This window comes from Phlebotomus papatasi, chromosome 1, assembly GCF_024763615.1.
Source record: "Phlebotomus papatasi isolate M1 chromosome 1, Ppap_2.1, whole genome shotgun sequence".
NCBI lineage: Eukaryota > Metazoa > Arthropoda > Insecta > Diptera > Psychodidae > Phlebotomus > Phlebotomus papatasi.
The window spans coordinates 19034843-19061920 of record NC_077222.1 but is presented as its reverse complement, the minus strand read 5'-3'; the positions used below and the strand labels follow the sequence as shown (position 1 = coordinate 19061920).

Here is a 27078-nt window from a genome sequence, read left to right as displayed (position 1 = left end):
TTTCTCGAACTTTTGGAGAGAATGTCTTCTTCTCTCGCTGTCTAGTGATCGACTAACACTGAGGGTGAGCGAGGATTGAACCGAGCAAATGGCGCTAGCCGGCGATGATAACATCACGAAACGGAAGAATGCCACAAGCGGGAGATTTTAAGCTTTAGGTGTCGGGGGAACTACCACACAAATTCCTTAAAACAAGTAATTTTTTAACATATAGTGATGAAAAACTAGTGAAAACAGTCCAAGAAATGATTAAAATCGCTAAAAGAACGAAACATAACCTAAATTTTGAAATGTCAAATGGACTCCGATATTTTGCTTCGAAAATGGGGCCTAAGTTATTAAATGGGGCTTCGAAATTGGTAAAACTTGGTTCTGTGATTCATGTCCAATTAGTCTTCAGTGATTTTTGCTCGAAATCTAGTCAATTTTTAATAGTTTTAACGAAATCAAAATACACGGTGTCAAAGGACGAAATATTCACTTGGACTACCTCCATCTCATATCCAATAATAATAATACAGAGCTGCAATGGCTCGGCTATTCCTTCCCTGTTCGCAGCAACTTCATATTTCCCGTCTCCCGCTCCAAGCAAGGCCTTTTACTGGTTCGGTTGCTCGTCGTCTGTGAGCTTGGCCTTGGTTAACAGGATAACAGGAGATAAGACAAGAGATAACTGTCAGTCAGTCGGTAACATGGCCTGGAAGAGATCGGATGGAGGCACAGAGCCTGGGCGGTGCTGGGCAATTGGCCGCGAAAAGCTTTGGTCTCCATAAAGAATCTTTCAGGGCAAAAGCCCGGCTACACAAGATATATCTACAAAAAAAACTTAAGGAATTATTATAAAATCCATTTTAATGGTCACGTTTCCCTTTTATAAAATCTCCATCTAATGTCTTGATAAAGTTATGAATAAAAGGCTCAAATGGGTTTTAAGATCATATTGTAAACATTTACTAATATTTCTCAGACTTGGTGGTAAAATTTGAAATATTTGCTGAAGCAGTTGGAAATTTACATAAAAATTTTAAATAAATGAATAATTAAAAAGCATGATGTTCGACTTCAAACTTAGACCCGAGGCGCATAGCGCCCTTGACCTTATAAAACTACAATTCTATTATTTTATTGGTTGATATGCTTGTATGAAATGTATGGCAGACGAAATGTTCAATTTTTGTACAAAATGTATGAAAGACGAAATGTGAAATACGAAATGGTAAAATACGAAATGTGCTGAAATACGAAGTTTCCGCAATACGAAATGTGCAATACGAAGATGTAAAATACGAGGTTTCCCAATCCCGTTTTTTTCTTCTCTTCTAAATTACCAAATTCTCGTTTTTCTGGATTCTTTAAGTTTTCAGGGTCTTTAAAAATTCCTAAATTAAAAATTAAATAGCTCGGGAACTGGGTTGCAAAGTGAAATAAAACGGAAAATTTTCAGAACAAAGCAATCAAAATTTTAGTAAATTAATGTATAATTACTTCTTAAATTAATTTATTCACATTTTAGAGTAAATGTCCTAATTCAAACCATTTCCAGACGCTTTAACTTTGACAGAAGATTCAACACATTAAGTTCATATTTTTTCTGAAGAGAATTACATAAATTTTCTATTTGTCTCTTCTAGAATGTTACAGTTTAGTGAAAATTTTTTAGATATACAAACAAATTAAACAAATTAATCCAAATGGAGACAAGGGAAAGTTTCTAATTGGAGACAAACTGATTTCTATTTGGAGAAAGGCTTCCAAAACCTTGTTGTGTTGCTCTTGAGTGCAGGATTTGTTCTTATTCCTGGTCTTTTCTCCTTTCCCATTTAAAACAATAAGAAAATCTGTCCAAAAAAGTCATATTTCCGGGGTTTCCTATTGAAGCATTTGCAGACACTTCAGAGAAAAAAACACTTTTTGTTCACGAAATAGGTAATTATTTCATTTGAAAACTTCACGTACTGTTAACAATAAAGATTAGCACTTAATTTAACTAAAATTAGCCAGAAATATGACATAAAAATGTTAAACAAAACGAATAAACAACAGTCATCTCATTGTGTTTTTCATTGGAAAACATGGTCGATCGATAAAAAATTCGATGGTGAAAAGGTACACTTTTAATTTTTCTGATAAATTAACAAATTAAAATTTGTGAATATGGATGGATTTTTGCTTTATTTGGAGCAAAATTAACTAAATAATGAAACTGTGGTATAGAAAATATATAAATATAATAATTTAGTACTGTATTTATCATGAAAACAATGACGTTTCCATTTGGAGTAGTGAAAAATTTCCATTTGGCGCAGGTTTTGAATTAACTTAATTTACCCTACACGTGACTCTACTTCACTTTCCAATTAATTTGCCTAAATCCGTTTGAACCAAAATAATTGGTGAAATCAATCAAGGCAAGGGAAGTATACATACCATTTTCAAAATCTATATCTCGGGCTTTCTAAGAGTTTTTTTTGCTTGAATTTATTAATTTGGCCAAAACCATGACACACTGGATTGTTTTGATAAACACTGTACTCCTGATGTTCAAGGAATCTTACTGGTAATCCCTTGAACAGTCTCTGTCACAAAATTTTGAGTGGTATTAATAGGGGAGACTGTGGCAAAAAGTCACAAAACGGATATTTTATTTTTTTACAACCTACTCGAGCGCTTCAAAAATTTCTAATTAGCGCAGTTTTATAGGAAATTTACCGCTCTACAACTCTGTGAAAGTAATTTTCCTCTATTTTGTAAGGAAATACGTTTATCGAGCCAATTTCTAAAAGGTAATTTTGTGACTATTCTCAAAAATGTTGGGGCAAATAGTAACGGACATGGGGTATTATCATATTTTGATTCGCTTCATTACAAGCTTCCGTAAATTTGAAAAAAAATACCTAGAGGACATATTTCCATAGAAAATTTATTCATCTACACCTTTGTAAAACAGCGTTTTCTCTGCGAAAAAAGTGAGAAAACAAGAAAAGCGCTTTTCAAGCTATTTTAGAAAAAAACACACAAAAGACTGCAAATCGTTTGACCAATGCAAACAACAAGCGGCGAAACATAGCATTGACGTTTCTTTTCACCGTGGAACATCAGAAATTGTTTCAGTTTTTGTTACTTTTTGCTCCATAGCTTTTGTTACTTTTTACCCCAAGTGGCCATTTTTAATAAAAAGATTTCTGGAGAAAAGAACTTTTGTGAAATTCTAAAATAGATAGTGGATTCGTATTCAAAAAATCCAAATAATTTAGAAAATATTCACCAGTGCATCAATTTTGGAAAATAAGTATGTAATAATTGTTATCTTCTGCAAGGAAAATATTTCAAAAATCGGACTAAAAATTTCGAAATTTTTTATTTTCTAAATTCCTTGTTCGAATTCTAAGAAACTTACGACATTGAAGAAGGTCTATGGAGGCTATCTATAGAAAAAAATTTGAGCCGCTATATTATTTATCTTGGAAGATATTGAATTTTGATTTTTTTGATTTGTGACTTTTTGCCCCATTCTCCCCTAGTCTAAAATATTGCAAAATATGTTATAATTCATCAGATATAAGATGAAATGTCCAGGAGCAAGATACTTTCCTCCTGGATTTCACAAAGAAAAATAATGTCCCAACTACATTATCATAAACTTTTCCCTTGCCGACAATAGGGTCATATATGACCCGGAAAATTCTACGCGCTTTTCTGGAAAATTGAGAGTAGTTTATTATATCAAAATATGCAATATACAATCTTTGGATATTCTATTTTGTGTTTCTAAAGAACTTTTTGTTGAAAAAAATAAATGAATATAAAAAATTTTGAAAAAGAAAAGTCATTTCACAAAGTTCGAAATTCGTGATTTTTGATCTCAAATATTTTCTTTTCCTTAATATCTGGAGTCTAGAGAAAATTAGCCAAGAATCTTACATCCTTTTATTATGATGTCATGCACAAACAGATAGATTTCGATTAACGTAAATAGTCAAAAAAAAATTTTCCCCGGGTCATATATGACCCTAATGACGTGAAAGAATTAAACTCTATAAACATAGATTCTTTAACTTTTTAAAATATTTTTTTTATTTTAAAATAATTACTTTTTAAAATATTTTATTTTCTGAGAAAAACTTGCTAGTTTTCAAATCACATCTTTCTGTGGCGTAAGAGTACCAGGGTTAATATTTGGAGCAATTTTAAATATTAATTCCTGTTTTTTTTCTGTCGAGATTTCATTACAAAAACTGCAAAAGTAATCATTTTTGTGCTCCTTTATCTCAAAATAATTGTTTAAGTAAGCAGTAAAGAGTAAAAAATTCTGAAAAAATTCTAAAGCTACTGTGTAAAATTGCATTGTAGAATCCAAGTGATTAAACTAGTGAGGCAAAGGCACACAATAGGGTATTTTTGAACAGAATCTAAATTTGAACTTTAAAATTTCTTCAATGTTTCAGAGGAGCAAAGGGAAAAAGAAAACAGCGAAAATATATAAGCTTTGTAAAGAAATCTTACTCAAATTTAGATTGTTCAAAATTACCCCATTGTATCCTAACTGCAATAATTAGAGAACTTTACTAAGCCGTTTTACGGACTCATCAATGATTTTTTTTAAATTAAAATCTAGAAATATCAGAAAATTGCAAAAATCTAATTTGCCCTTTCTATTGTAAATGTGCGATTTGTAACATAATTAAGAAAGTCATAATACATTCTATATGAAGAAGTTTCTTTATTTTAATTGGAATTTACGTAGTAAATTGATGCGAAGAAGATTCTTGAGCTAGATTGACAAATTTTCATTTTATTTATGAATTTTTCTTTGTAAAATTCCTTTTCCCTGAAAAAAAAATATGATTGCTAAATTACGGTGATTTCGGGGTTTCTGCTTCACAGTCAAATTGACAGGCAGCTCTCGTCGACACGCAATTCATCGAGGAGCTCATCCAATTCTCCGGACTCTGAAAACATTTCAAGACTGACTGTTACACACAAATCGCTGCCAAAAATCGCACGCACATTGAGCAATATGCAGAAAATTGAGGAATACGAGATTCCAGCCGCTGGAACGACTTTTACACTGTGTGTAGTACATATCTCCAACCCATCCAATTTCATCAGTCAACCGTGCGACGACAAGATCAACGTGAGCTTCAAGCAACTCATGAGCAATATGCAGTCCTATTATGGTCCCGGGAGCCAGGACAATAATTCTGTTGTTGTGAAAAATCCAGAAATTGGACAGGCATATGCCATTTATGTGCCAAAGAATTCCCTCTGGTGCAGGTAAGAGAGCAAAAATAATATTATTTTAGCTTATGGAAGCTGTGATTCTTTTATTGGAAATTTGATTATCCGATCTTTTGTCAATTTGTGCATTTTCAGGAGGTTTAAATCTTTAGGGTTATTCTAGATTAAACTTATTGTTTGGTCCTACACTGAGAAAAAAAGAGGCTGCGATTAACTTTTTTCGTCATAACTTTAACACTTTTTGGGTGTAAAAATATATCAACATTTTTAATGTTAATTTTACACATTTTGAGAGTAAAATCAACATGAAAAAGGGTAACTTTAACCCATAATACACCTAAAAAGGGTAATATTTACACCGTTTTCGAATCAATACTGCACGGTAAAATTAACATTTCCGGAATGTTATTTTAACTTTTTCGGATTTCTCTCATCAGTGTAGAAATGATCCTTGAAAGATTCAGTTATTTTATCTGCTATTTTGTTACTATTTTGTTCTTCTGATTTTGAGCCTTTAATGGGTAGCGCTGATTCTTTCAATACGAGAATACTTCGAAATGAATCTTTTTTTCTGATCAAGCATGATTTTTTGTCTATAAATCTGGGGTGGAATGATAACTTTTCGACACTATCGAATCGATACTATCGATAAATCTATATCTGTTAGATTAAGTGAATATCGACTTTTTACGGATAGTTAGTTGGGTCATTCATTGCAACATTCTTAAAAGAATGAGGCTGTTGATAAACATCTATATTGGATAGAGGAAGTGCAGCTATCGTTTAAAGTTTTCAGAATCGACAGTCGATAGTATCGAAAATAAGTTATCATGTCGTCCCTACTTTATTGACCAAGGGTTTTTTTACTCACCGTTGGAAAGGAAGGAGGGACTGCGGTGTAAAAAAAATGCCTGTTAATAATATTTTCTTATGAGAGGGTCACTAAAAACTGGAAGTCGATATTTCTTACTGTTTGACTAACAGTAACAAGCTGTTCAGTTCAGGTTGTTCAATAACAAGCTTACGGATACTTACCGATTCATTACCGATTAAAACCGATTTAGGTGGGTTGGTAATTTAAAAACCGTTCAAAAATACAAATTTGAACAATTCGGTTAAGAAGTAATCCCTTCACAATGTGGCTAAATTTTGACCTTCGGAAATTCAAACGACGATTTTTGAAGTCTTTGTTGAAGAGTTTGACGCTTTAACTTTGACAGAAGATTAATAACATTAATATTTTTCTGAAGAAAATTACATAAATTTGCTCCTTAACTCTTCTAGAATGTTACTGTTTAGTGAAAATTCTTTTATAGATAATTTAAAAACTTCTTTAATACAAGAAAAATACGCGCATAAAATGCTTCTATTGGAAACATATTAATCCAAATGGAGACAAGGAAAAGTTTCTAATTGGAGACAAACAGTTTAAGTGAAACAGCGACGAAAGGCCTCCAAAACCTTGTTGAGTTGCTCCTGGGTGCAGGATTTGTTCTTATTCCTGGTCATTTCTTCCTTTCTCATCTAAAAAGATAAGAAAATCTCTCCAAAAAAAATTATATTTCCGGGGTTTCCTATCGAAGCATTTGCAGACACTTCAGAAAAACCATTTTTGTTCACGAAATAGGTAATTATTTCATTTGAAAACTTCACGTACCGTTAACAATAAAGATTAGCACTTAATTTCACATAATTCTTCCAGAAATATTACATATTGTATGTAAAAAAAAGGTAATTAAAAAGCCATCACCCCAATGTGTTTTTCATTAAAAAACATGGTTGATTGATGAAAAATTCGATGGTGAAAACGTACACTTTTAATTTTTCTGAGAAATTTATAAATTAATACAGTGGGACCTCGATAGAGTCAACCCCCAATAGAGTCAACAGCTATTTTTTTAATCTACGGACTCCGATAGAGTCAACTTAGACCCAAATTGACTCCGATAGGGTCAACTTTTCCTTTATTATTGAACTAAAAATATTATATGATTTTATTATAATTTTTTCGAAATTAAAATCATTGTTTTGGTGTATCAATGTAATATTTTTAACACAAAAAAAAACATTTATGTAAGTACATGGTAATATTATGATAAAATTCGTATATTTACCGTGTAATCATATTCCAACAAAATTATTTTCTTTTCGTCATTTTAAGCGTTTTGAGAGATTGAAATCAAAAAATAAGGCATTTAGAGGTATCGGAGCAGGATGTCTTCTATGGCAAAAATGTAGTCCTAAGTGGAGTCTATTGTGTGCTGAAGAAAGTACATTGATATTTAGTTTAGTTTAGTTTATATGATTTTTTAAAAGTTGCTTTCTTAGGTCATTTTTCAGAAATTTTAGTTTGATTTTGTTTTTTCGCCCCCAAGGATTTTTTGAAAAAATATCACATAATTTTCATGTTGAAGCACAACTACTTACCTTTCCAACTGATGCCCATTTATTAAGTTCTGTACACTAGAACCGGAGGAATAATTGATAATATGAGACAAAACAGCAAAAACAAAAAAAAATAATTAAAGAAAATTGTGACGTATAGGAGAAAAACCAAGAACAGATTCTTGAACAGGGGACTCGACTCTACCAAACGTACCATGTGAGATCCGTGTGCCAAAAAAAAGTTGTCAATTTGTTGCATAGTGTTATTAACACCACCTTCATTTCCACCCTACCTCTCCTTTTCATCTCCCGAAAAAAAACCGTACTACGTGTTTTCTTGTAAATCAGAAAAAATACGTTTTTGGTGGTGAAGCGGAGGGGTGAGGAGGAAATGTGGGTCATATTAATAATCCTCAGGTTGACGTTCGGGGTCATCTTGAAGACTCCAAGCCGATATCTCTAATCATTTAGCGCCTATATTACAGAACATGAAAAAAATGAGAAAAATTGATTTTATTGGTCTTTTTGTGAAGCTTAGAGCCATAGTTATGTCATAACGAAGAGAACAACTATCAATCTCTTCTTTTATACACTAAAAGTTTAAAAGAAATTGTAGTTAGTAACGTTAATTCCATCAGAATTTTCAATAATTAAATATCTACCGGAGTTTTTCTGAAAAAAAATGTGAAAAAAAGAAATCTTTAAGACACCATTTCCTTATTTTAACATCATCGGTGGACCTCAATATTACCACATGGAGAGTAAATGATACTCAAGATATTTATTAATAATAAAAACATTCTGTAAAACCGTTTCTTAATCTCCAACTTTTGTCCAAACATACGACTTTCAATTTCAATTCAATTGAAAATTAAATTGAAATTGACTTTTTTGGGCCAGAGGGTGTAGAATTTATGGTTTAATTAAATAATATTCGACTATTGTTTTGAATTTATTAGTGATTTAGTACAAACATAAAATAATACCCCTTTCTATCAAAATTTCACATTTTAATTGATTTTTTTCGGACTCCAATACAGTCAACAGGCCTGGAAATAATTAGTTGACTCTATCGAGGTCCCACTGTATTTGTGAATATGAATGGATTTTCACTTTATTTGGAGCAAAATTATCTAATGAAACTAAGGTATAGAAAATATATAAATAAAAATTGAATACTGTATTTATCATGGAAAAAAGGAAAAAATTATGTTTCCATTTGGAGGAGCGAAAAGTTTCCATTTGCAACAGGTTTTGAATTAACTTAATTTACCCTAATTTACCCTAGTTGTGAAAAAAACTTATTGGAATTCTACTTCTACAGCAGTTGGTTATTGTTTGAATCATGGATATGCGAAGGATTTACTTTGTGAATGTGAGTTTGATCGAAAAAATCGACTGAATCGCAGCTTTCCAATAACCAAGCCTATATTTTCTTGGTGCCACTTTCCCCACTTTCTCATATTTCCACCTAAATTCGTATAGGATTTTTTTATCCTCACGACCGTTACATAAAATATCTTAAAAGTGAGACCTTTACTCTTATTATAAGATTGGGACAGTGTGGAGAGATTCTTACATTACATTTCTGTTTAAATACATTTTCCCTCTGAGCACTGTGGGCTGAGTCCGAGATCAATTTATGAATGGGCATCAAATAGCTCTATATAAAAAAAAGTTGATTTGTCATGAGGGTGGCAATAACTTTAAACTATCAAAGAATCACAGCTAATTGTCGTTCTGTGTTAGAAAAATATTCTCAGTTTTGTTTTTTTTTTGTTCTTGGAATATTCTTAGGGGCATTGTTGACTTGGTGATCCATCAGCAAATTCAAGTCACTCTGTGTGATTATGGAGAAAAATTGCTGGTCAGCAGCGACAATATTCGAGTGCTTCCAAATAATTTCCGGAAGTTGCCAAAGCAAGCCATAAGATGTTGCCTCTACGGTAAATAATTTTGAGAGATTATTCCTCTCACAATTTCTTTATCAACTTTTTTTTGTAATTTTTTTTCCCCAAGGCATCAAGCCGACTCATGGTGACTGGACGAATGACGATATTCTGCGTTTCCGAGGATTGGCCTCAGATCCTGAGAAGAAATTCTACAGCATCATTAAGAACGTAGGTGAGAGTCCAGATGATGGTGGTAAGATTGTTGAACTGACTTTGCTCGATACGTCTTCGGAGAAAGACGCAATTTTCAATGATCTTTTCATTAAAGAGCATCGAGCTCTTCATATTTAATTGTTTTTTTTTGTTGATTCACGTTATATCCTCTATATATTGCTTTTTTGCGGTAGATCTTTAATTTCTACTATCATATTGTTACCATAATTCTCGAAAAGAAAACAACTCATGCTACTCATGAAAGGATATTTAAATCCATTCCAATTTTCGAAGTCAAATTGCTATTATTTTCATTCATTATATCATGAGAGATTAAAACTAAAAGAAAGTATTATTATCAATATAAAAACGCGAAAAAAATTCTATTTAGAAGAACAATTACCAAAAGATAGAGAGAAGAGGTGTGAGATAAAAAATATAAATACTTTCTAACACAAATCCGTTCGAATAATTTATTTAATATAAAATAAAACATTCATACGAGATATTTTTGAGAAAAATATTCAAAAAGAAATGAATTTAATAAATGTTTAACAATGTAACTCAGAATATAAATATTGTTATAGGACATTTTTAAAAATTTTATACGAAAAAAATATAGTAAATTTATTTTGTCGTTAATATAATATATATAAAAAAATACATGAAGTGAAATACATATATGTAACTTTATATACAAAACCAAAGACTTTTATTTATGCTTCGCGGAGCAAAAGAATAACATTTTTAACCCTCAATTGCTTCAGAATTTAATTCAATTTGTAATTATTTTTGTCAAATGTTTTTTTGTGTATTTTATTCATTTCTTCGCAAATTTTTGCAGAAAATTTATGGTCAATCTTTTACTGTATAAAACTAAATTACCAAATTTAAATAGTAAAAGAGGTGGCAAAAAATTACAGTCTTGCAGATTGCATTTTTACCAGTTTACAAGCGATTCATAGAACATAAAAAATAGCTTAGAAGTGATATTATTGAATTTCAAATAAAAATTTATTATTGGTTTTTAAACAGTTTAATACCGGTTCACAATTAGTTCAAGCTTGACAGGGAGTCCAAGACAAGACCTTTCCAGTGATGCCAAATTTGTCAAAATCCGTTGATAAGTACACGCTGTAGAGCATTTTTAACATTTGACTTTGACAAAAAGCTATAATAGAAAATGTCTAAAATACGTTATGAAATTTACTCTATTGCCTTTTTTTCTCTTACATAAGTCTTCTTTTTTAGATATTTCGGAAATAATGAGTTTTATTTCTTAAGAAAAGAAATATGCAGATCGATGAGCAGCTTTTTTAAATATATTTTTTTTTCCTTAACTCCATATTGCGAAGATAATCGCATATTATGCACGTATCTTCATGAAACACTCTTAAGTAGGTGGTGTCACCACTTCTCGCCAGTGACCCACTTTTCGCCACCTATAGTTAAATCGAAGAAAAATCATATAATACGAGTAATAAACAGGATATCAGGAAGAAAAAGCAACGCTGAATATACTTTTTAATAATATTGTCCAAAATAATTGAGTTTGGGCCTTTTCAAGTAGGTGGCGAGAAGTGGTTATTTTTGAATTTTTAATAAAAAAATATATTTTAGGTGATCCACCGTTAAATTGAAGGACTATTAGTCTGATATATCTATAGACAACATATCTAAGAAACTTTGTGTCAAATTTGAGTTACTTTATAATAAGGGTTTAAAAATTATAATTAAATTAATTTCAGTTTTTCCTAAAAGTGGCGATAAGTGGTTACTCCACCCTACATTTCTAGTTGATGTTTCATATTAATTTTTCCAAACGAGAATCATCTCGACTGAAGTATATTCTTAAATAGAAAAAAAATTAAGCGTATACTTCAGTCGAGATGAAATTTCAAATAAAAAAAGAACAATAGATATTATCAATATTCTTCGAGATGTTTTAACTATTCAACATCTTTATTAACACTAAACCTACCAAGACCCGATCAAATTGACCGGTTTAAAATTAACACATATTTGAACGGTACAATGTCACTAATAAACTATGAATTTCTTAAAATACGCATGTAATATATTTTTCAAAGTTTAAATTTATTTATTTTTGCTCTTTTCCAAGACAAATTTGTTGAGTATCCTACCCTATCGCGATTTGTCATTTGACCGAAAAACGACCAAAAACGGTCGGTAGGTTTAGTGTTGAAGAATTAATTAATGCAACGAACTTGAATTTAAGGTTACGTCAATTCCAAACGAGTTCTGAAACTTTTACTCTTCCGATTTTTTTACGCCCGATTGATTATCGGCAATAAATCTGTATCATTTGTTTCTTTTAATATTTGTGGATCTCAGATTGTGGATTTGTGGAGATTTGTGGCGTATCTATTCGCCTAAGACAATCGGATAGCTTGGCGGATAGATCCCTGGCTTTCATTCACAGTTGTGTGTTTGAGTCTCTACCGGTGCAAGAATCTGAATTTCTGATTTAGACAATTTTTACATACAATAAACAGAAATGGCAAAACGTCCCGGCTTTTTGAAATGCTCGAACTCACGAGATAGATTTCTTAATGAATTATGCTTTCACATAATTTCTGTGTCCATAGCGGTTGACAGGATCTAAACTGGTTCGTAAATTACCAATCAATTCAAAATTGACAATTTTTAATATGAAGATTTTTAATTCATACTAAATTTTAAAATAATTTTGGAATATTTAAACATTTAATCTATGGAAATTTGTTATCGAAATTTTTTTCGGTCATACACAGTAAAAAAATGTGTAAAATTTTACTAATATAATAGTGCAAAATCGACCATTTTAGTTGTTTAATTTAAAAATGTTTAATGCACAATCATTTGGTAATTTATTGTCACGTGATTGAAAATTACTATGAAAAATTTTCAACAACGTTATTTAATTTGAAAATGTGTAACATTTTAACACTATAATAGTGTGAAATCGGATAAATTAATTATTTAATTGCGATCTGTGTACAATTTCTCACTATTAGTCAGAAAAAATTTTCAAAAATGTTTTGTAATTTAAAACTGTTGAAAAATTCTAAAAATTACCACTATTATAGTATGATTGCAGTTTTTCACATTATTATAGTGTGAAAAAAATTCACAACTTTATGGTATTTTTTGTCACATGATCAAAAATTAACACTTATAGTTTGATCATAATTTTTAACACTATTATAGTGCGAAGTCTTGCGTATTTCAACCAAAGTTGTTGAATTTTTAAACAAAAGTTGTGTAAAAATTGTTGAATTTCCATTTAAGACATATACTTCAGTCGAGATGCTTTTCATTGGGCAAAAGTCATATAGAACATCAAATATTTATATAAGTATATCGTACAGATCCGAGCATCAGATGTAATTATCTCGTATTTGGGAGGATCCCGAATACATGAAAAAACATTACAAATGTCTAAAAAGATTTCTAGACATGCATTATTGTTTTTTCTTGTACGGGATGAGGTTGTCAGTCCCATGCCACGTGGAATCAAGTGCAATGAAGCTCACTGGATGCATTTCGAAATTCGATCAGCTTTAACGCCAGAAAAAATCCTGGTGACCTAAAGGGGATTCGAACTCGGGACACTTGCATCATAGTGCGAATGCTCTACCACTTGACCCATTGAGTGCCCAACGTTTATGCCTTCGAATCCTTCGAGTAATGTGAATTTTCTTTTAGTTTTCCTAAGATATTTACACATTTCTATTAAACATTTGTTGGCTTATCATCAATTATTGATAATTCCGTAATAATTTAGTGTAAATATCTTTACAAAAAACAAAAGAAATTCACATTATTTGAAGGCATGATACATTATTTTAAATTCACATTATTTTTTAACGTTATAAAAGTGTTTGAACGAAATGTTTACCTACTTCCAAAACATATCCAAAAGTAAAAGAAATCGAAGGAATTTTTTCCGAAATAAACTAAAAAAACATGATTTTGTAAAAGAAGAAGGGGGCTAGTTAGCGCAAAAACATTTCAAGATAATATTGATTTATAGGGGGGGGGGGTCACTGAAGACCAGAAGACGATATCACTTACCGTTCGATCTCTAGTCCGGTAATAAACTTTCAGTCAAATAAAAATAAACTTATCAACGAAAAATAAATCAATTACGAGTACTTTATCGAAATTTCAAAATCAGAAATTAAGCAAATCGTTTTAACTTTGACCCTTCAAAAATTCAAGATGGCGATTTTTTTAAGGTTATAAAAGTATTTGAATGATAAATAAATCAAGTAAAATAAATCAAATAAAGATAAATCAATTACGAATATTTTATCGATTGACTACCGATTCAAACCGGATGCAGCAAACTGGGTTGAAAAGTTCAAGACCTTTCCAAAAAATCCGAATTCAAGCAAATCGTTTGTTAAATGGGTCCCCGTAGTGATTAAACTTTTACTTTCGAAAAGTAGATGTCTATATATTTTTCGGTCATAGGGCATATATCCAACAACAAAAGAAATCGTAGGAGCCGTTTTCGAAAGATCGGAAGTTGAGATCTCAGAACGTGTAAGCTCTAGAGCGGTAACAAATTCGAAAAAATACAAATTTTATATATTTCTCTGTCTTTGTAAAAATGTAATATAATATAGTGCACCGCCTATGCCTAACAACTTCGAGAGCACGGAAGAAGTATATAAGCTATGGAAAGATGTCCCTGGGCGGTCTACAATGGACTTAGCAGATTCTTCCAAAAAGGACAAATGACATTGTTAAATGATTACCTTGTAGTAGATAAATCTCGATACGATTATTCATTATTTTGATATTTAGGGAAGCTTAGGACACAGTTTCACGTAGCATATATTTTATTGCAGACTCATTTGTTAAAAATGAATATGAACCGTATTTAAACCAAGGCCGATAAGTTAGTTTTTCTTAGTTACTGGCTGTTTATTATTCAACACAAATTCCTATATTAATAGGGTAAAGTGATACAAGTTGGACAGTGGTACAATTTGGACAATAATGGTACAATTTGGACAGGGCTTTTTGTCTTGATAAATTTAGTACTTCATTTTTATTTGTATATTTTTAATGCTTTAGTTTTATAATTTGGTTCCTTGTGCTTAAAAACAAATTTTGTACTGTATTTATCAAGAAAAAAGCCATGTCCAACTTGTACCGGCGAATTGTCCAACTTGTAACACTATATGTCCAACTTGTATCACTTTACCCTAATTTATTATTCTAAAAATACATATTTTTCAAATAAATGTACGCGTGAGACTACCTCACTTTCCAATTAATTTGCCTAGATCCGTTTGAAGAAAAATAATTGGTGAAATCAATAAGATTTTCAGAATTCTTGAATTCGTAAGCATATGGCTCTATCATTTGACTTGATGTTGGTAAATTCCTATTCCGTCCGTGTATTTTTTTTTTAAATATTTTTAATGGAGCTGCCCGAGCTGCCGAATTGAGATACAGTAATTTTTTAAATAAAAAATACAATCCGCATTTCTGTTTTTATAAATCGCGACAGAAGCGCCGCTAGTGGTTTCTGTATGAACTTCACATGTCCTGAAAAGCTGCAAGTGCGGAAATTTCATTTTCTTTAGTCGAATTGTGCAAAATTAATTGGTAAATGCGTTTCACTTTTTAGAAAGTCCAGTTTCTTAGCAATTGAGGGTCATTAAGTACATTTCAAAGGACGGCACGGATGAATATCAAAAGATAGTTTGTTCCTCTAGAAGCGATTGTTTGTGAGGTGATATCGCCAATTGCGCACCTCAAGGCTTTCCTCGAGTCTGTAGGATTCAGAATCGAGGATTTGAGGAGAATTGGGATCATGGGAATGACTGCCCACGGGTGGTAGAGAGATATCCTCGGCTTTTTCCGGGACACTCTGAGTGGATTTCTTGAAGCAACGACTCGAACAACGGATAATCCAATCCCGTAGGCTCTTGAATTTTTGTCATAAAACACTCCCAAAATTCCTTGTATTTCGCTTGAGGATGTAGACACAGACGCAAAGGACAGTTAACAGGAGACAGACGAGTGTTAGCATGGAAAAGAATGCATGTTTGTACTTGCTGCTGTTGGTGCTCTCGAAGAACTGAATGCCTTGAATGTCCTGACGGCCACTCAGTAATTGGTCGTTCAGATGGGCATTTTGGTAGATTCGTGGGAGGAGTTTGTTCCAGAAGGAGTAAACCTTGCTCAGTTCACTGAAGTATTGCATATTGACAATATCATTCACGTATTCGTCATTCTGACCACGGGGCGTTAGAGCTCGTCCGCTGGGAAGATTGGTGCTCAGTTGATAGGGATTCTGGGGAATATTGCTACCAATTGTGTGTTGGTTGTTTGAAAAGATGTGCTCTATCATTACGATATTCTTTTCGACCCCGGACTGGGCAAGGTCATCCTGCAGGGCTACAGCTTCCATTTTCGAGGATAAGACCTTAATGTATTTGGTATCTCTCGTGTAGGGCTTCCAAGCATCGAAGAGCCTTCCGGGAGTAGGGTTCCTAAAACAGGGCTGTTAAAATAGAGAAATCTTTAAATTAATACCTTGACATACCCTGATTTGATGAAATCCCCAAAGTACTGCCTCAACTTCTTGCACAATTTATCCTCAGATTGCGATAAGCGTCGTCGTCCAATTTGTTGCAGGAGACTCGGGCCCATGAGAACGGGCAAATCCGACGTATGTGATGCTCCTCCGAAGTAATTAACCCGTCCCCTCATGTCAATAGAATATGGCTGTTGGAAGGAGTAGACATAGAGATTGCTCTTCCTCCTCAGAATCTTCCCGTCCAAATTTCTTCCATAAACCTGCCTCAGAGCCCCTTGACTGCCATTTCTTACCACTAAGCCTCCGGACAGAAGCTCAATTGTCTCAAAAAATGGTATTTCGAACTTGGTTTCAGACACTAATTTCTGCAGAGCATCAACAAGATAGGGAACTGTCGAGACTTGGGGAATCTGATCAAAGAATCTCCAGTCAATTGTCTCACGGATCTGTCCTTGTCCAGGACTATTGAATGCATAATGCTCCAATATATTTGAAACAATTACAGTATCAATGAATTTCTTCAATTGCTTTGGTCCCTGCTTCCCAAATTCAATCCATGAATCTCTCAGGAATGCACCTTCATTGTTACAAATCCCCATGAGAATAGGAATGTCCATTAGAAAATTTCCAGACGCTATTAATTTTCTCGGATCATCCAGGAGGAATCTTCTGTCCAGCACTGGTCCCAGGAGTTTAGTATAGTTCCCCATTTGATAGATTATCTCAAAAGCTCGCAGGAGATCCCCAACGCTCTTTCGTCTCAGGCACGTGAGAACGTAGCGTATTTCCGGGGAATCGCATGCCAAGATCTGAATAATTTGCTCAGATGCTGTTAAGTCCAAATGTTCAGGATCTGGATTTTGGTAAGAATAGGACGAAAAGACAGTCCCAGACATGACAATTAGCCGGGAAAATAGGTCATTGGATTTCCCACTTGTTAGGTGAATCATTGCATTTGCTGCTCCTGTTGTGCCATGCCCGAGGAGGGTGACTCTCTTGGGATCACCTCCAAATTGATGAATATTCCTCTGTATCCACAAAAGTGCTAGATTCTGGTCCAGAAGACCCAAGTTCCCAGGCGCAAATTCATGCTGAAGGCTCAACCAACCGAAAATATTTGTGCGATACTGAACAGTGACCACTACAATCCCCTCAGAAGCGAGATCCAATCCTGTAGATTAGAAGTAAAGGAATTTGTTTCTGGCATCAATTAGATCAGCAATTGTTGTACAAAAACTATACAAGAATTTCTAATTTAGGTAACGAGTAAGTTACGACAATTGCTAATCCATGCTACGACATGTATTAAATAATCTATATTTAACTCCTTCGCATCCTTTTGGACTCTAGGTACTCGAAAGAAAATATAAATCTGGGATAAACGATTTTTTGACTATTCAAAATCGATAAAAATCCGATTTTTGTGGATTATTGAAGAGTAATAGTATAATATATCCACCAAATCGAAGATATTATTTGCAGGAGCTCCATTAATTCCTGAGCTAAGATATTTTTGAATAAAAATATCGTTAAATTGGCTCTCTGGACTCTGGATGTGTTATGGTCCGCAAAGGGTTAGGGAAAATGATATTCAATGATTTTTCATTAGTTATCGACTATTAATATAATAATAAGGTAAACCATTAGGAAATTCTACATAAAATAGTCTTGAGATGTTCAGACTAAAAATTTACGTTTGTTACGAAGGTCTAGATTTTCTAAACTAACAAGCAATTGCAATGATTTTTCAAAATACATATCGACGGCTCAGAATATAAAACGAATAAGTCGCGAATGGCTAACTAGCTTTATAGGAGAGCGATTTCAAGCTGAGATTTTCCATGTTGAGTATAGAATTTTTAAGATTTCAAAGCTCTCCTATGGCTTTGGGAATAATTAACTTTCCGATCTAATATTCACAGGAAAAGTATGGGGCGTCAAGGGGTACCCGGAAAACGAAAAAAACGAATTTTTGCAAAAAATCGACTTCTTCGACTTGTATTCTGCCAAGTCGATTATATTAAGTTTCTTATGCATATATCATCCTAAGTAAAAATTTTCCCAAATATATTGCCTATCGGTACACTAGAGTATACTTAAATCGTAAGCCCCTATAAGATAATGTAAAAAGAATTAACGTTTGTTAAAAAAAATAACATACTTTATTAAAAGCCCAGAAAGTAATCCTTAATCTTTCAAATTTTATTTAAATAATAGTTGAAAATTGTCTTACGTTTAGCACGATAAAAAGGCTTAGGTTAAACATTCAGCGTGTATATAAACTTTTTATTTTTTCAGGTTTTGTCAGACTTTTATGCTTACCACGTACCACGTACAAACATTCCTCCCAATATTCTAAATCTAAACAAATAATTTTAATAATTATATTATACCTTCTAAAGTAAAATTTAAATAAAAATCTTTCTTGGCGTAAAACAGAATTAAAATCTGTACACAGATTAATCAAACAGAATTAAAGTTGTTGAATTTGGAATTGTTGAATTTAAAAATTGTTGAATTTTTATGTGTAAATTCAAAAATTGTTGAATTCTGTTTATTGTTGAATTTTCTTTTCATTTCGAAGATTTTGATTTTTTTGAATATTTAAACATTTTTTTGGTTTTTCCTGTACTCGGGATCTCCCCTAATGCGAAATGATTACATCTGATGCTCGGATCTTCACGATATACTTATTATGCATATAAATATTTGATGTTCTACATAACTTTTTCCCAATGAAAAGCATCTCGACTGAAGTATAAGTCTTAATTGGAAATTCAACAATTTTTACACAGCTTTTGTTTAAAAATTCAACAACTTTTGTCTCAAAATTCAATAACTTTTGTTTAAAAATTCAACAAATTTGGTTGAAATACACAAGGCTTCACACTATAATAGTGTTAAAAGCTATGATCAAACTATAATAGTGTTAATTTTTGATCATGTGACAAAAAATACCATAAAGTTGTGTATTTTTGCACACTATAATAATGTGAAAAACTGTAATCATACTATAATAGTGGTAATTTTTAGAATTTGTCAAATAGTTTTAACCCTCTAACAGGTAAGACCGCCTCCAGGCGGTCTTCACAAAAATCACATTTACAGCGACAATAAAGGTTTTAATTATTTAAAAGTGCTATAGTGTCCTCGGTAATAGTCTTATAAACATCTCTTGAAAGTTCGAACTAATTTTGACTCTTCGTTTTGTTGCTATTCCCAGTTTTGTGTGACAGGTCAGAGAAATAGCAACAAAAAATATTTGTGCAAAAAAACTCATTTCCAATTTCCATAAAAATGCCGATTTAAAGTTATCTGACTAAAATAAATTTATTTTTTACTGAAAGATATGTCATTCTACTTCGTATATTTTATTTAAAAAAATTGAAAAAACTAAAAATGTGAATTTTAGAAGCAAAAAGAGTTTCAAAAAAAATTTATATCTTCTCACCTAGCGCCTAAACCAAAAGAGATAATGAAGAATGGATGGTTTTTTCGACTTTATTGGATCATAATTATCCTAGAAAACATTGTTCTAGAACTTTTTTTCGCATATTAAAGAAAACACCGTTAGAGGGTTAAATCACGAAACATTGTTGAAAAATTTTTATGATTATAACAGTGAGAAATTTTACACAGATTGCAATTAAATAATTAATTTATCTGATTTCACACTATTATAGTGTTAAAATTTTACAATTTTCAAATTAAACAACATTATTGAATATTTTTCAACTATAATAGTGGTAATTTTAAATCACGTGACAATAAATTACCAAAATGTTGTGCATTTTTTAAACATTTTTAAATTAAACAACTAAAATGGTCGATTTCGCACTATTATAGTAGTAAAATTTTACACATTTTTTACTGTGTATCTTAGGAAGGAGCCATAAAGCTCCGAAACGTCGTTGTAGGTAGAGTAATAAAGGAGGATAAGTTCAGGTCAAAATCCGTGTTTCCTATATCCAAATATTTTGATTGCTTTAGTAACTTTTCTTGGAGGAAATAACATTTAAGCTGGGGTATAATATCTCAAAGGACGTGATTTTAAATCAAAAAGGCTTAAGACCTTACTAGAAATTCAAGTAATACTAAATCCCATTCGGCATAAAACCTATTTTAATCAGATTTTGATGATTTTAAGTGGTTCAGCTCAACCTTTTTGAATCTAGCGGATTTCCCCGAAAATTACGGGGGGAAATTTATAAAAAAAAATTTAATGGATAATGCTCTGAAATCTATAAGATTTTCGAAAAATCTTCTTTTTAAAAGCTATCAGAAAGCTTGAAAGATTCCCTTAAAGAAGTGAACTTCTAAAATGATGTTTTTGTTTTTATAATGTTGATCAATAAACTTCCCCAAAGTCCTTCCAAAAATTATTTGTAATTTTTAATATTATAAGGGAAGAGCACCAGCGATCGGCAGTGTTCCTCGGATCTCCAGGTTAATACAGAATCGTTGCTCCAAATAAAATGAATATCTAAAAATTATTAACTATTTTTTTACCATTTAACTCTCATAGAAATACACTGTATTAACTCAGATTTAATTTACAAAACTAATTTTCAGTGAGACACCTGATTAAATTCGTGACGATCCGAGGTACGTACAGAGTGCAAGTTTGTAATTACATCTATTTTTTATTACTTTATTGTAAATATTTAAAAATGAAATGCTCAGATATAGTTAAATGGATAATTAATAGACTAATTAGCAAAATCAAAAATACCAAAAAGTGTTTTGGGCCTTATATTTTTAACTAAATATGGAGCATGTCTCTTAACATTCCGATCCGTTGTGCTCTTCCGTTATTTTGTGCAAAGTTTCTTAAAAAATCACCATTAATCCGTGTGAATGATTTTGAATGAATAAAATTGAATGATTTTAGGTTTTTTTGGAAAGCTCATAAGATTTATTAAAAGACCTTTCAATCCAATTAAGGCGATACTTTAAGATGAAAGGTGAAAATGTGCTTTAGGTGAGCTAAATTTTAGTGTTCTTGCATAATTTTTAGTTTTATCTTTTTTTAAAATTCATTTGATATAGTGTACTTTCTTCTTACCCTTGCTTAGGGCCCAAATAGACTCAGGCTGATCCTCCAGAATATTTAGCTTGTAAAATTTTGTAGTAAAGATTTATCCTAAACTGTCATACACTGAAGGCTTAGAATTATGGATTAGAGATCCTTTGCATAGATTTCCTTTACCCAATCCTTTACTACCAAATTTTATACTCTAAATATTCTCGAGGATCAGCCTGAGTCTATTTGGGCCTTTAGTCACCTATAAAACCTCTAAAGAAAGGAATTAGGCTTTAGTTTTAGTTGGTTTAGTTCTTGAAATGGGGATTGGGAAACCTCGTATTTTACATTTCGTATTTTACATCTTCGTATTGCACATTTCGTATTGCGGAAACTTCGTATTTCAGCACATTTCGTATTTTACCATTTCGTATTTCACATTTCGTCTTTCATACATTTTGTACAAAAATTGAACATTTCGTCTGCCATACATTTCATACAAGCATATCAACCAATAAAATAATAGAATTGTAGTTTTATAAGGTCAAGGGCGCTATGCGCCTCGGGTCTAAGTTTGAAGTCGATCATCATGCTTTTTAATTATTCATTTATTTAAAATTTTTATGTAAATTTCCAACTGCTTCAGCAAATATTTCAAATTTTACCACCAAGTCTGAGAAATATTGGTAAATGTTTACAATATGCTCTTAAAACCCATTTGAGCCTTTTATTCATAACTTTATCAAGACATTAGATGGAGATTTTATAAAAGGGAAACGTGACCATTAAAATGGATTTTATAATAATTCCTTAAGTTTTTTTTGTAGATATATCTTGTGTAGCCGGGCTTTTGCCCTGAAAGATTCTTTATGGAGACCAAAGCTTTTCGCGGCCAATTGCCCAGCACCGCCCAGGCTCTGTGCCTCCATCCGATCTCTTCCAGGCCATGTTACCGACTGACTGACAGTTATCTCTTGTCTTATCTCCTGTTATCCTGTTAACCAAGGCCAAGCTCACAGACGACGAGCAACCGAACCAGTAAAAGGCCTTGCTTGGAGCGGGAGGCGGGAAATATGAAGTTGCTGCGAACAGGGAAGGGATAGCCGAGCCATTGCCGCTCTGTATTATTATTATTGGATATGAGATAGAGGTAGTCCAAGTGAACATTTCGTCCTTTGACACCGTGTATTTTGATTTCGTTAAAACTATTAAAAATTGACTAGATTTCGAGCAAAAATCACTGAAGACTAATTGGACATGAATCACAGAACCAAGTTTTACCAATTTCGAAGCCCCATTTAATAACTTAGGCCCCATTTTCGAAGCAAAATATCGGAGTCCATTTGACATTTCAAAATTTAGGTTATGTTTCGTTCTTTTAGCGATTTTAATCATTTCTTGGACTGTTTTCACTAGTTTTTCATCACTATATGTTAAAAAATTACTTGTTTTAAGGAATTTATGTGGTAGTCCCCCCCCCCCGACACCTAAAGCTTCAAATCTCCCGCTTGTGGCATTCTTCCGTTTCGTAATGTTATCATCGCCGGCTAGCGCCGCTTGCTCGGTTCGATCCTCGCTCACCCTCAGTGTTAGTCCAACGACTCCGAGGAGTCGTTGGTTAGTCGATCACTAGACAGCGAGAGAAGAAGACATTCTCTCCAAAAGTTCGAGAAAGGAGTTATCTTACTGCCCATTCAGTCAGATTAGTTTCGGGAACAAGCGAAGAGGGGTTGCGAGCAAGTGAGAGCAAGCCCCAGTTCTGCCTACACGGCGGGCAAAAGTGGATTTTACCTCCACATTTGAATGTTATTTTTTCACCAAAACTTAAGAAATTATCGAAAAACTAAGAAAATGTGGGAACATTTCGCATGCAAACAGCTGAGCATTCTCAAAGTCGCATACTAACGCAGCTATCATCAGCAGGCTGTCATACACGCTCACTTCCCTATCCTTATACAGAGCGGCAATGGCCGAGCTCAATTTCGCTACCAGGAGGAAAGTTTCTCTAACACTTAAAAATGTCTATTTTTTATCACATAAAACTGCAGCCTATTTATATATTACGTTTTTTTTGCCAAACATTTTTTTTAATGAAATCCGTACAAGAAAAAGTATGCGGCTGTCGAAAATTGCATTAAAGTAGTCGTAAACGACTATTCGAACCGATCTATAATTAAATTTTTGCGCGGAATTTCTCAAAATTTTCAGTTTTCACTATCTTAGCAATAAAATTTTTCTATATAAAGTAAAATTTACGAATTTTATTTTCTTTCAACTTCGTCGTATTCCACATTCAGATATGAAAAAAAAACAAAGGCACGGAAACAAAAATATAGAAAAACAAAACGAAAGAAATAAAAAGAATATAAAATAAAAAAAATAAATAAAAACGACACGTCTGACACAGAGTAAGGGGACCCAGCATTGAGCCATTAATTAACGCCCTGGTTTAGGAACTATTTTAGCCTTAATCGGCAAGGTCTGAGCGGCCCAGCAACGAAAGAGTTCCCTGTTCGACATTTCCCGACGGTCACGGCCTGCCAAATGTTCAGAAAGTGGTGGCCACCAAGGAGAACTATTGCTTCAACCGCGTTCGTTTTTTCCCACACCGTAAGGATTTACATTGAAGCGAACCCTGTTCCGAACGCGTTTGCTGAATGGTGTTCAAACAGGGAACTTTCGTTGCTGGGGGTAGGCCCGAATTAAGGGCAATGGCTCGGCTATCCCTTCCCTGTTCGCAGCAACTTCATATTTCCCGCCTCCCGCTCCAAGCAAGGCCTTTTACTGGTTCGGTTGCTCATCGTCTGTGAGCTTGGCCTTGGTTAACAGGATAACAGGAGATAAGACAAGAGATAACTGTCAGTCAGTCGGTAACATGGCCTGGAAGAGATCGGATGGAGGCACAGAGCCTGGGCGGTGCTGGGCAATTGGCCGCGAAAAGCTTTGGTCTCCATAAAGAATCTTTCAGGGCAAAAGCGCGGCTACACAAGATATATCTACAAAAAAAACTTAAGGAATTATTATAAAATCCATTTTAATGGTCACGTTTCCCTTTTATAAAATCTCCATCTAATGTCTTGATAAAGTTATGAATAAAAGGCTCAAATGGGTTTTAAGAGCATATTGTAAACATTTACCAATATTTCTCAGACTTGGTGGTAAAATTTGAAATATTTGCTGAAGCAGTTGGAAATTTACATAAAAATTTTAAATAAATGAATAATTAAAAAGCATGATGTTCGACTTCAAACTTAGACCCGAGGCGCATAGCGCCCTTGACCTTATAAAACTACAATTCTATTATTTTATTGGTTGATATGCTTGTATGAAATGTATGGCAGACGAAATGTTCAATTTTTGTACAAAATGTATGAAAGACGAAATGTGAAATACGAAATGGTAAAATACGAAATGTGCTGAAATACGAAGTTTCCGCAATACGAAATGTGCAATACGAAGATGTAAAATACGAAATGTAAAATACGAGGTTTCCGCGAACCCTTGAAATGTCCCAAAAAAAAAAGAGTTGTTTCTGGAGAAGAAGTAGCTCGATTAAAAAGACAGACACGTGATATTTAAAATCTTTGCATATAAGGGCACTAGTGTAACGATAAATCAAAATGCTCGACATAAATAGCCCAGGATGCCCATTATTTGATCTTAATAGGACAAATGAGAAATATTTTGAAAGCTAATGACCTAAGTTTATATCAGAAGCAGAGAAGTGCCACCCAAAACTTAATGATTGTCCCGACGATATCCTAGTCGTTTAATTCTTTTCAAACGAAGTTCCCGGAAATATTGCTGTAAAAAACTTACAACACCTCCCGTTTTGGTTTCAAATCAGAAAAACAATCAATTCTTTTTTTCAGTCTTGACCGTCTTGACCAACAATTTTTTTTAAAGTACCTTGTCAAAAAACTGTTTAAAGTCAAATTACTAAAATAGCCTCCTCACTTCCCTCATCTTCTTAAATATTAGAAGATAAGAAGTAAATTTACCTGTTGGACGATGCCTGAGGTAATCAAAAGCATGATCTTCTCCAGTGATGATCAGCACCACGGGAATATTGCCATAGCGAAAGCCTGTTTCCGGTGTCCAAACGTTCAAAAACAAACAGTTTTCACTTGTGGGAGATGCCAGGGGATTGTAATCACTAGATTCCTCCAACGGACTCACGTCCGGTTGTGGGCAGATTGGCTGAAAATCCCGCGCAATAAGTGTCCCATTCCAGCCCGGATGGGGCACCGGAGGAGCAAATCTCAGCTCGTCAATTGGTGGTTTTGCATAGGGTATCCCCAGAAAAGCATAAACGGGCACACGTGAAGACTCCGGGAATACCTTGAGTCCCACAAGTGTTCCCTGACTGAGGACAACATTTGTGTACTGTGCCGATGTCCATGGGATGATAGTCAGTAGCACGAGTACGCAAGAAATATCCATCATCCTCGAGAGAAGTGTGCTGTGTATGGATGTTGGAGGAAAAAAATGTCATGAATTTCAATGGGAGCAAAAAAAAAGGTATTTCCATTGGGAATCCATGGAGCATGAAAAATTGTCACTGTGAGTGTAAAAAAGCACTAAATTATTGTCAACATATTTTGCAATTGAAGAGCAACGATCTGTGATAATATTTAATATTTTTTTCCGTTCACAAAAAAAAAGAAACAGCCCAGCATGAATTTAAATATCCAGGCATAATTCCATTGCAATGTTTAAGATTTCAATTGGGAACAAATCAATGGGATGGATTTCCGTGAATTGATTCTATATTGCCATTTCCGTAAACGGCATTGACCCACTTCTGAATGATTTTTTTCCCACAAAATTGTCCGAAAAAAATTTGATTAGAATTCAGACATCCAGACAAAAAAGACTCACCCAATTCTGTGTTGATAGGATTCTCTGAACTCTCGAGAAAATTATTCATTAGATCAGGGAAATGGTAAGATTCTTTCAATTTAACCAAACACCAACAAACAACGGAAAATTGCGTTCAAAGGAAAAAAGGTCTGAGGATCGCGACGGTAATCGATCTGAACAGCATCACTGTGACTCAAACACTGAAGCTCTACGATGGTTGGATGGGATAGTTTGTGGAGTATTCTGATCGTGTTGATGACGTCACTGTTGTGGAGCACTTCCGGTGCACGATAAAGTTTTGAGAATCGTATGTTGAGTCGAAACGGAAGTATACCAATTTCCATTCTGAAGCATCACTTTTCATGGTTCACGGCTTTATGTGGAGGAACACCAGAGCGATTTCAGTGTCACATTTGGCTCATTTCCATACAGATCAGCAACAGCTGCATATTGTGCAGCAAAGTGCCAAAGAGATGACCACCATTTGAATGAGCGACTAAAATCAGCAAAGTTGAGAGACAGATCCAAAAAAAGGAGCATAATTGAAAGGAATAGCAAAAGATTAGTGAGATTATGGAGGATTAAAATATATGAGAGTGAAATGAAAATATTTTTTTCTTTAATATTTAGTTGGGTCATCCTCATCCATGATCGTGTTGATTGTTTACCTACTGAAGAAATTAACAATTAATACAGAAAATATCTAGACAATTTTTTGTTATGTTTGGAAACTATACCATAAAACATATTTAAATAAATGTAAGCGTAATACGACTTAAAAAACGAGGGAGTATTATATGCTATTTTCTCTGTGGAGTTCTAGTTCTAACACTAATACTATTTTAATCGTTTTAATGTTTTTAAAATAGTAAAACAGAATAGGAAATTGGCTTTTTATGCTT

At 33.2% G+C, this 27078-nt stretch overlaps 2 protein-coding genes across 3 annotated transcripts in view; one reads left to right on the top strand and one right to left on the bottom strand.

Moving 5' to 3' along the window:
* Positions 1 to 10430, top strand: part of LOC129798111 (uncharacterized) — a 47007-nt gene extending 36577 nt beyond the window's left edge. The window contains exons 5-7 of the mRNA XM_055841090.1: positions 4885 to 5274; positions 9421 to 9569; positions 9643 to 10430. Of these exons, the coding sequence (XP_055697065.1) occupies positions 4885 to 5274; positions 9421 to 9569; positions 9643 to 9866 (763 nt within the window). The 3' untranslated portion in view covers positions 9867 to 10430. The remainder of the gene's footprint in view (positions 1 to 4884; positions 5275 to 9420; positions 9570 to 9642) is intronic.
* Positions 10431 to 15362: 4932 nt separating this feature from the next.
* LOC129798113 (pyrethroid hydrolase Ces2a) lies at positions 15363 to 26378 on the bottom strand. Of its 2 annotated transcripts, XM_055841093.1 has the most exons (4): positions 26195 to 26378; positions 25315 to 25775; positions 16297 to 17461; positions 15363 to 16243 (listed from the first exon to the last, which is right to left on the bottom strand). In XM_055841093.1, exons 2-4 carry the CDS (start codon positions 25757 to 25759, stop codon positions 15688 to 15690), a joined length of 2166 nt encoding a protein of 721 aa, XP_055697068.1. In that variant the 5' UTR covers positions 25760 to 25775; positions 26195 to 26378; the 3' UTR covers positions 15363 to 15687. The 2 variants fall into 2 exon arrangements, with proteins under 2 accessions (XP_055697068.1, XP_055697067.1); XM_055841092.1 differs by lacking the exon at positions 26195 to 26378 and having other exon boundaries at positions 25315 to 25891.
* Positions 26379 to 27078: the final 700 nt, after the last annotated feature.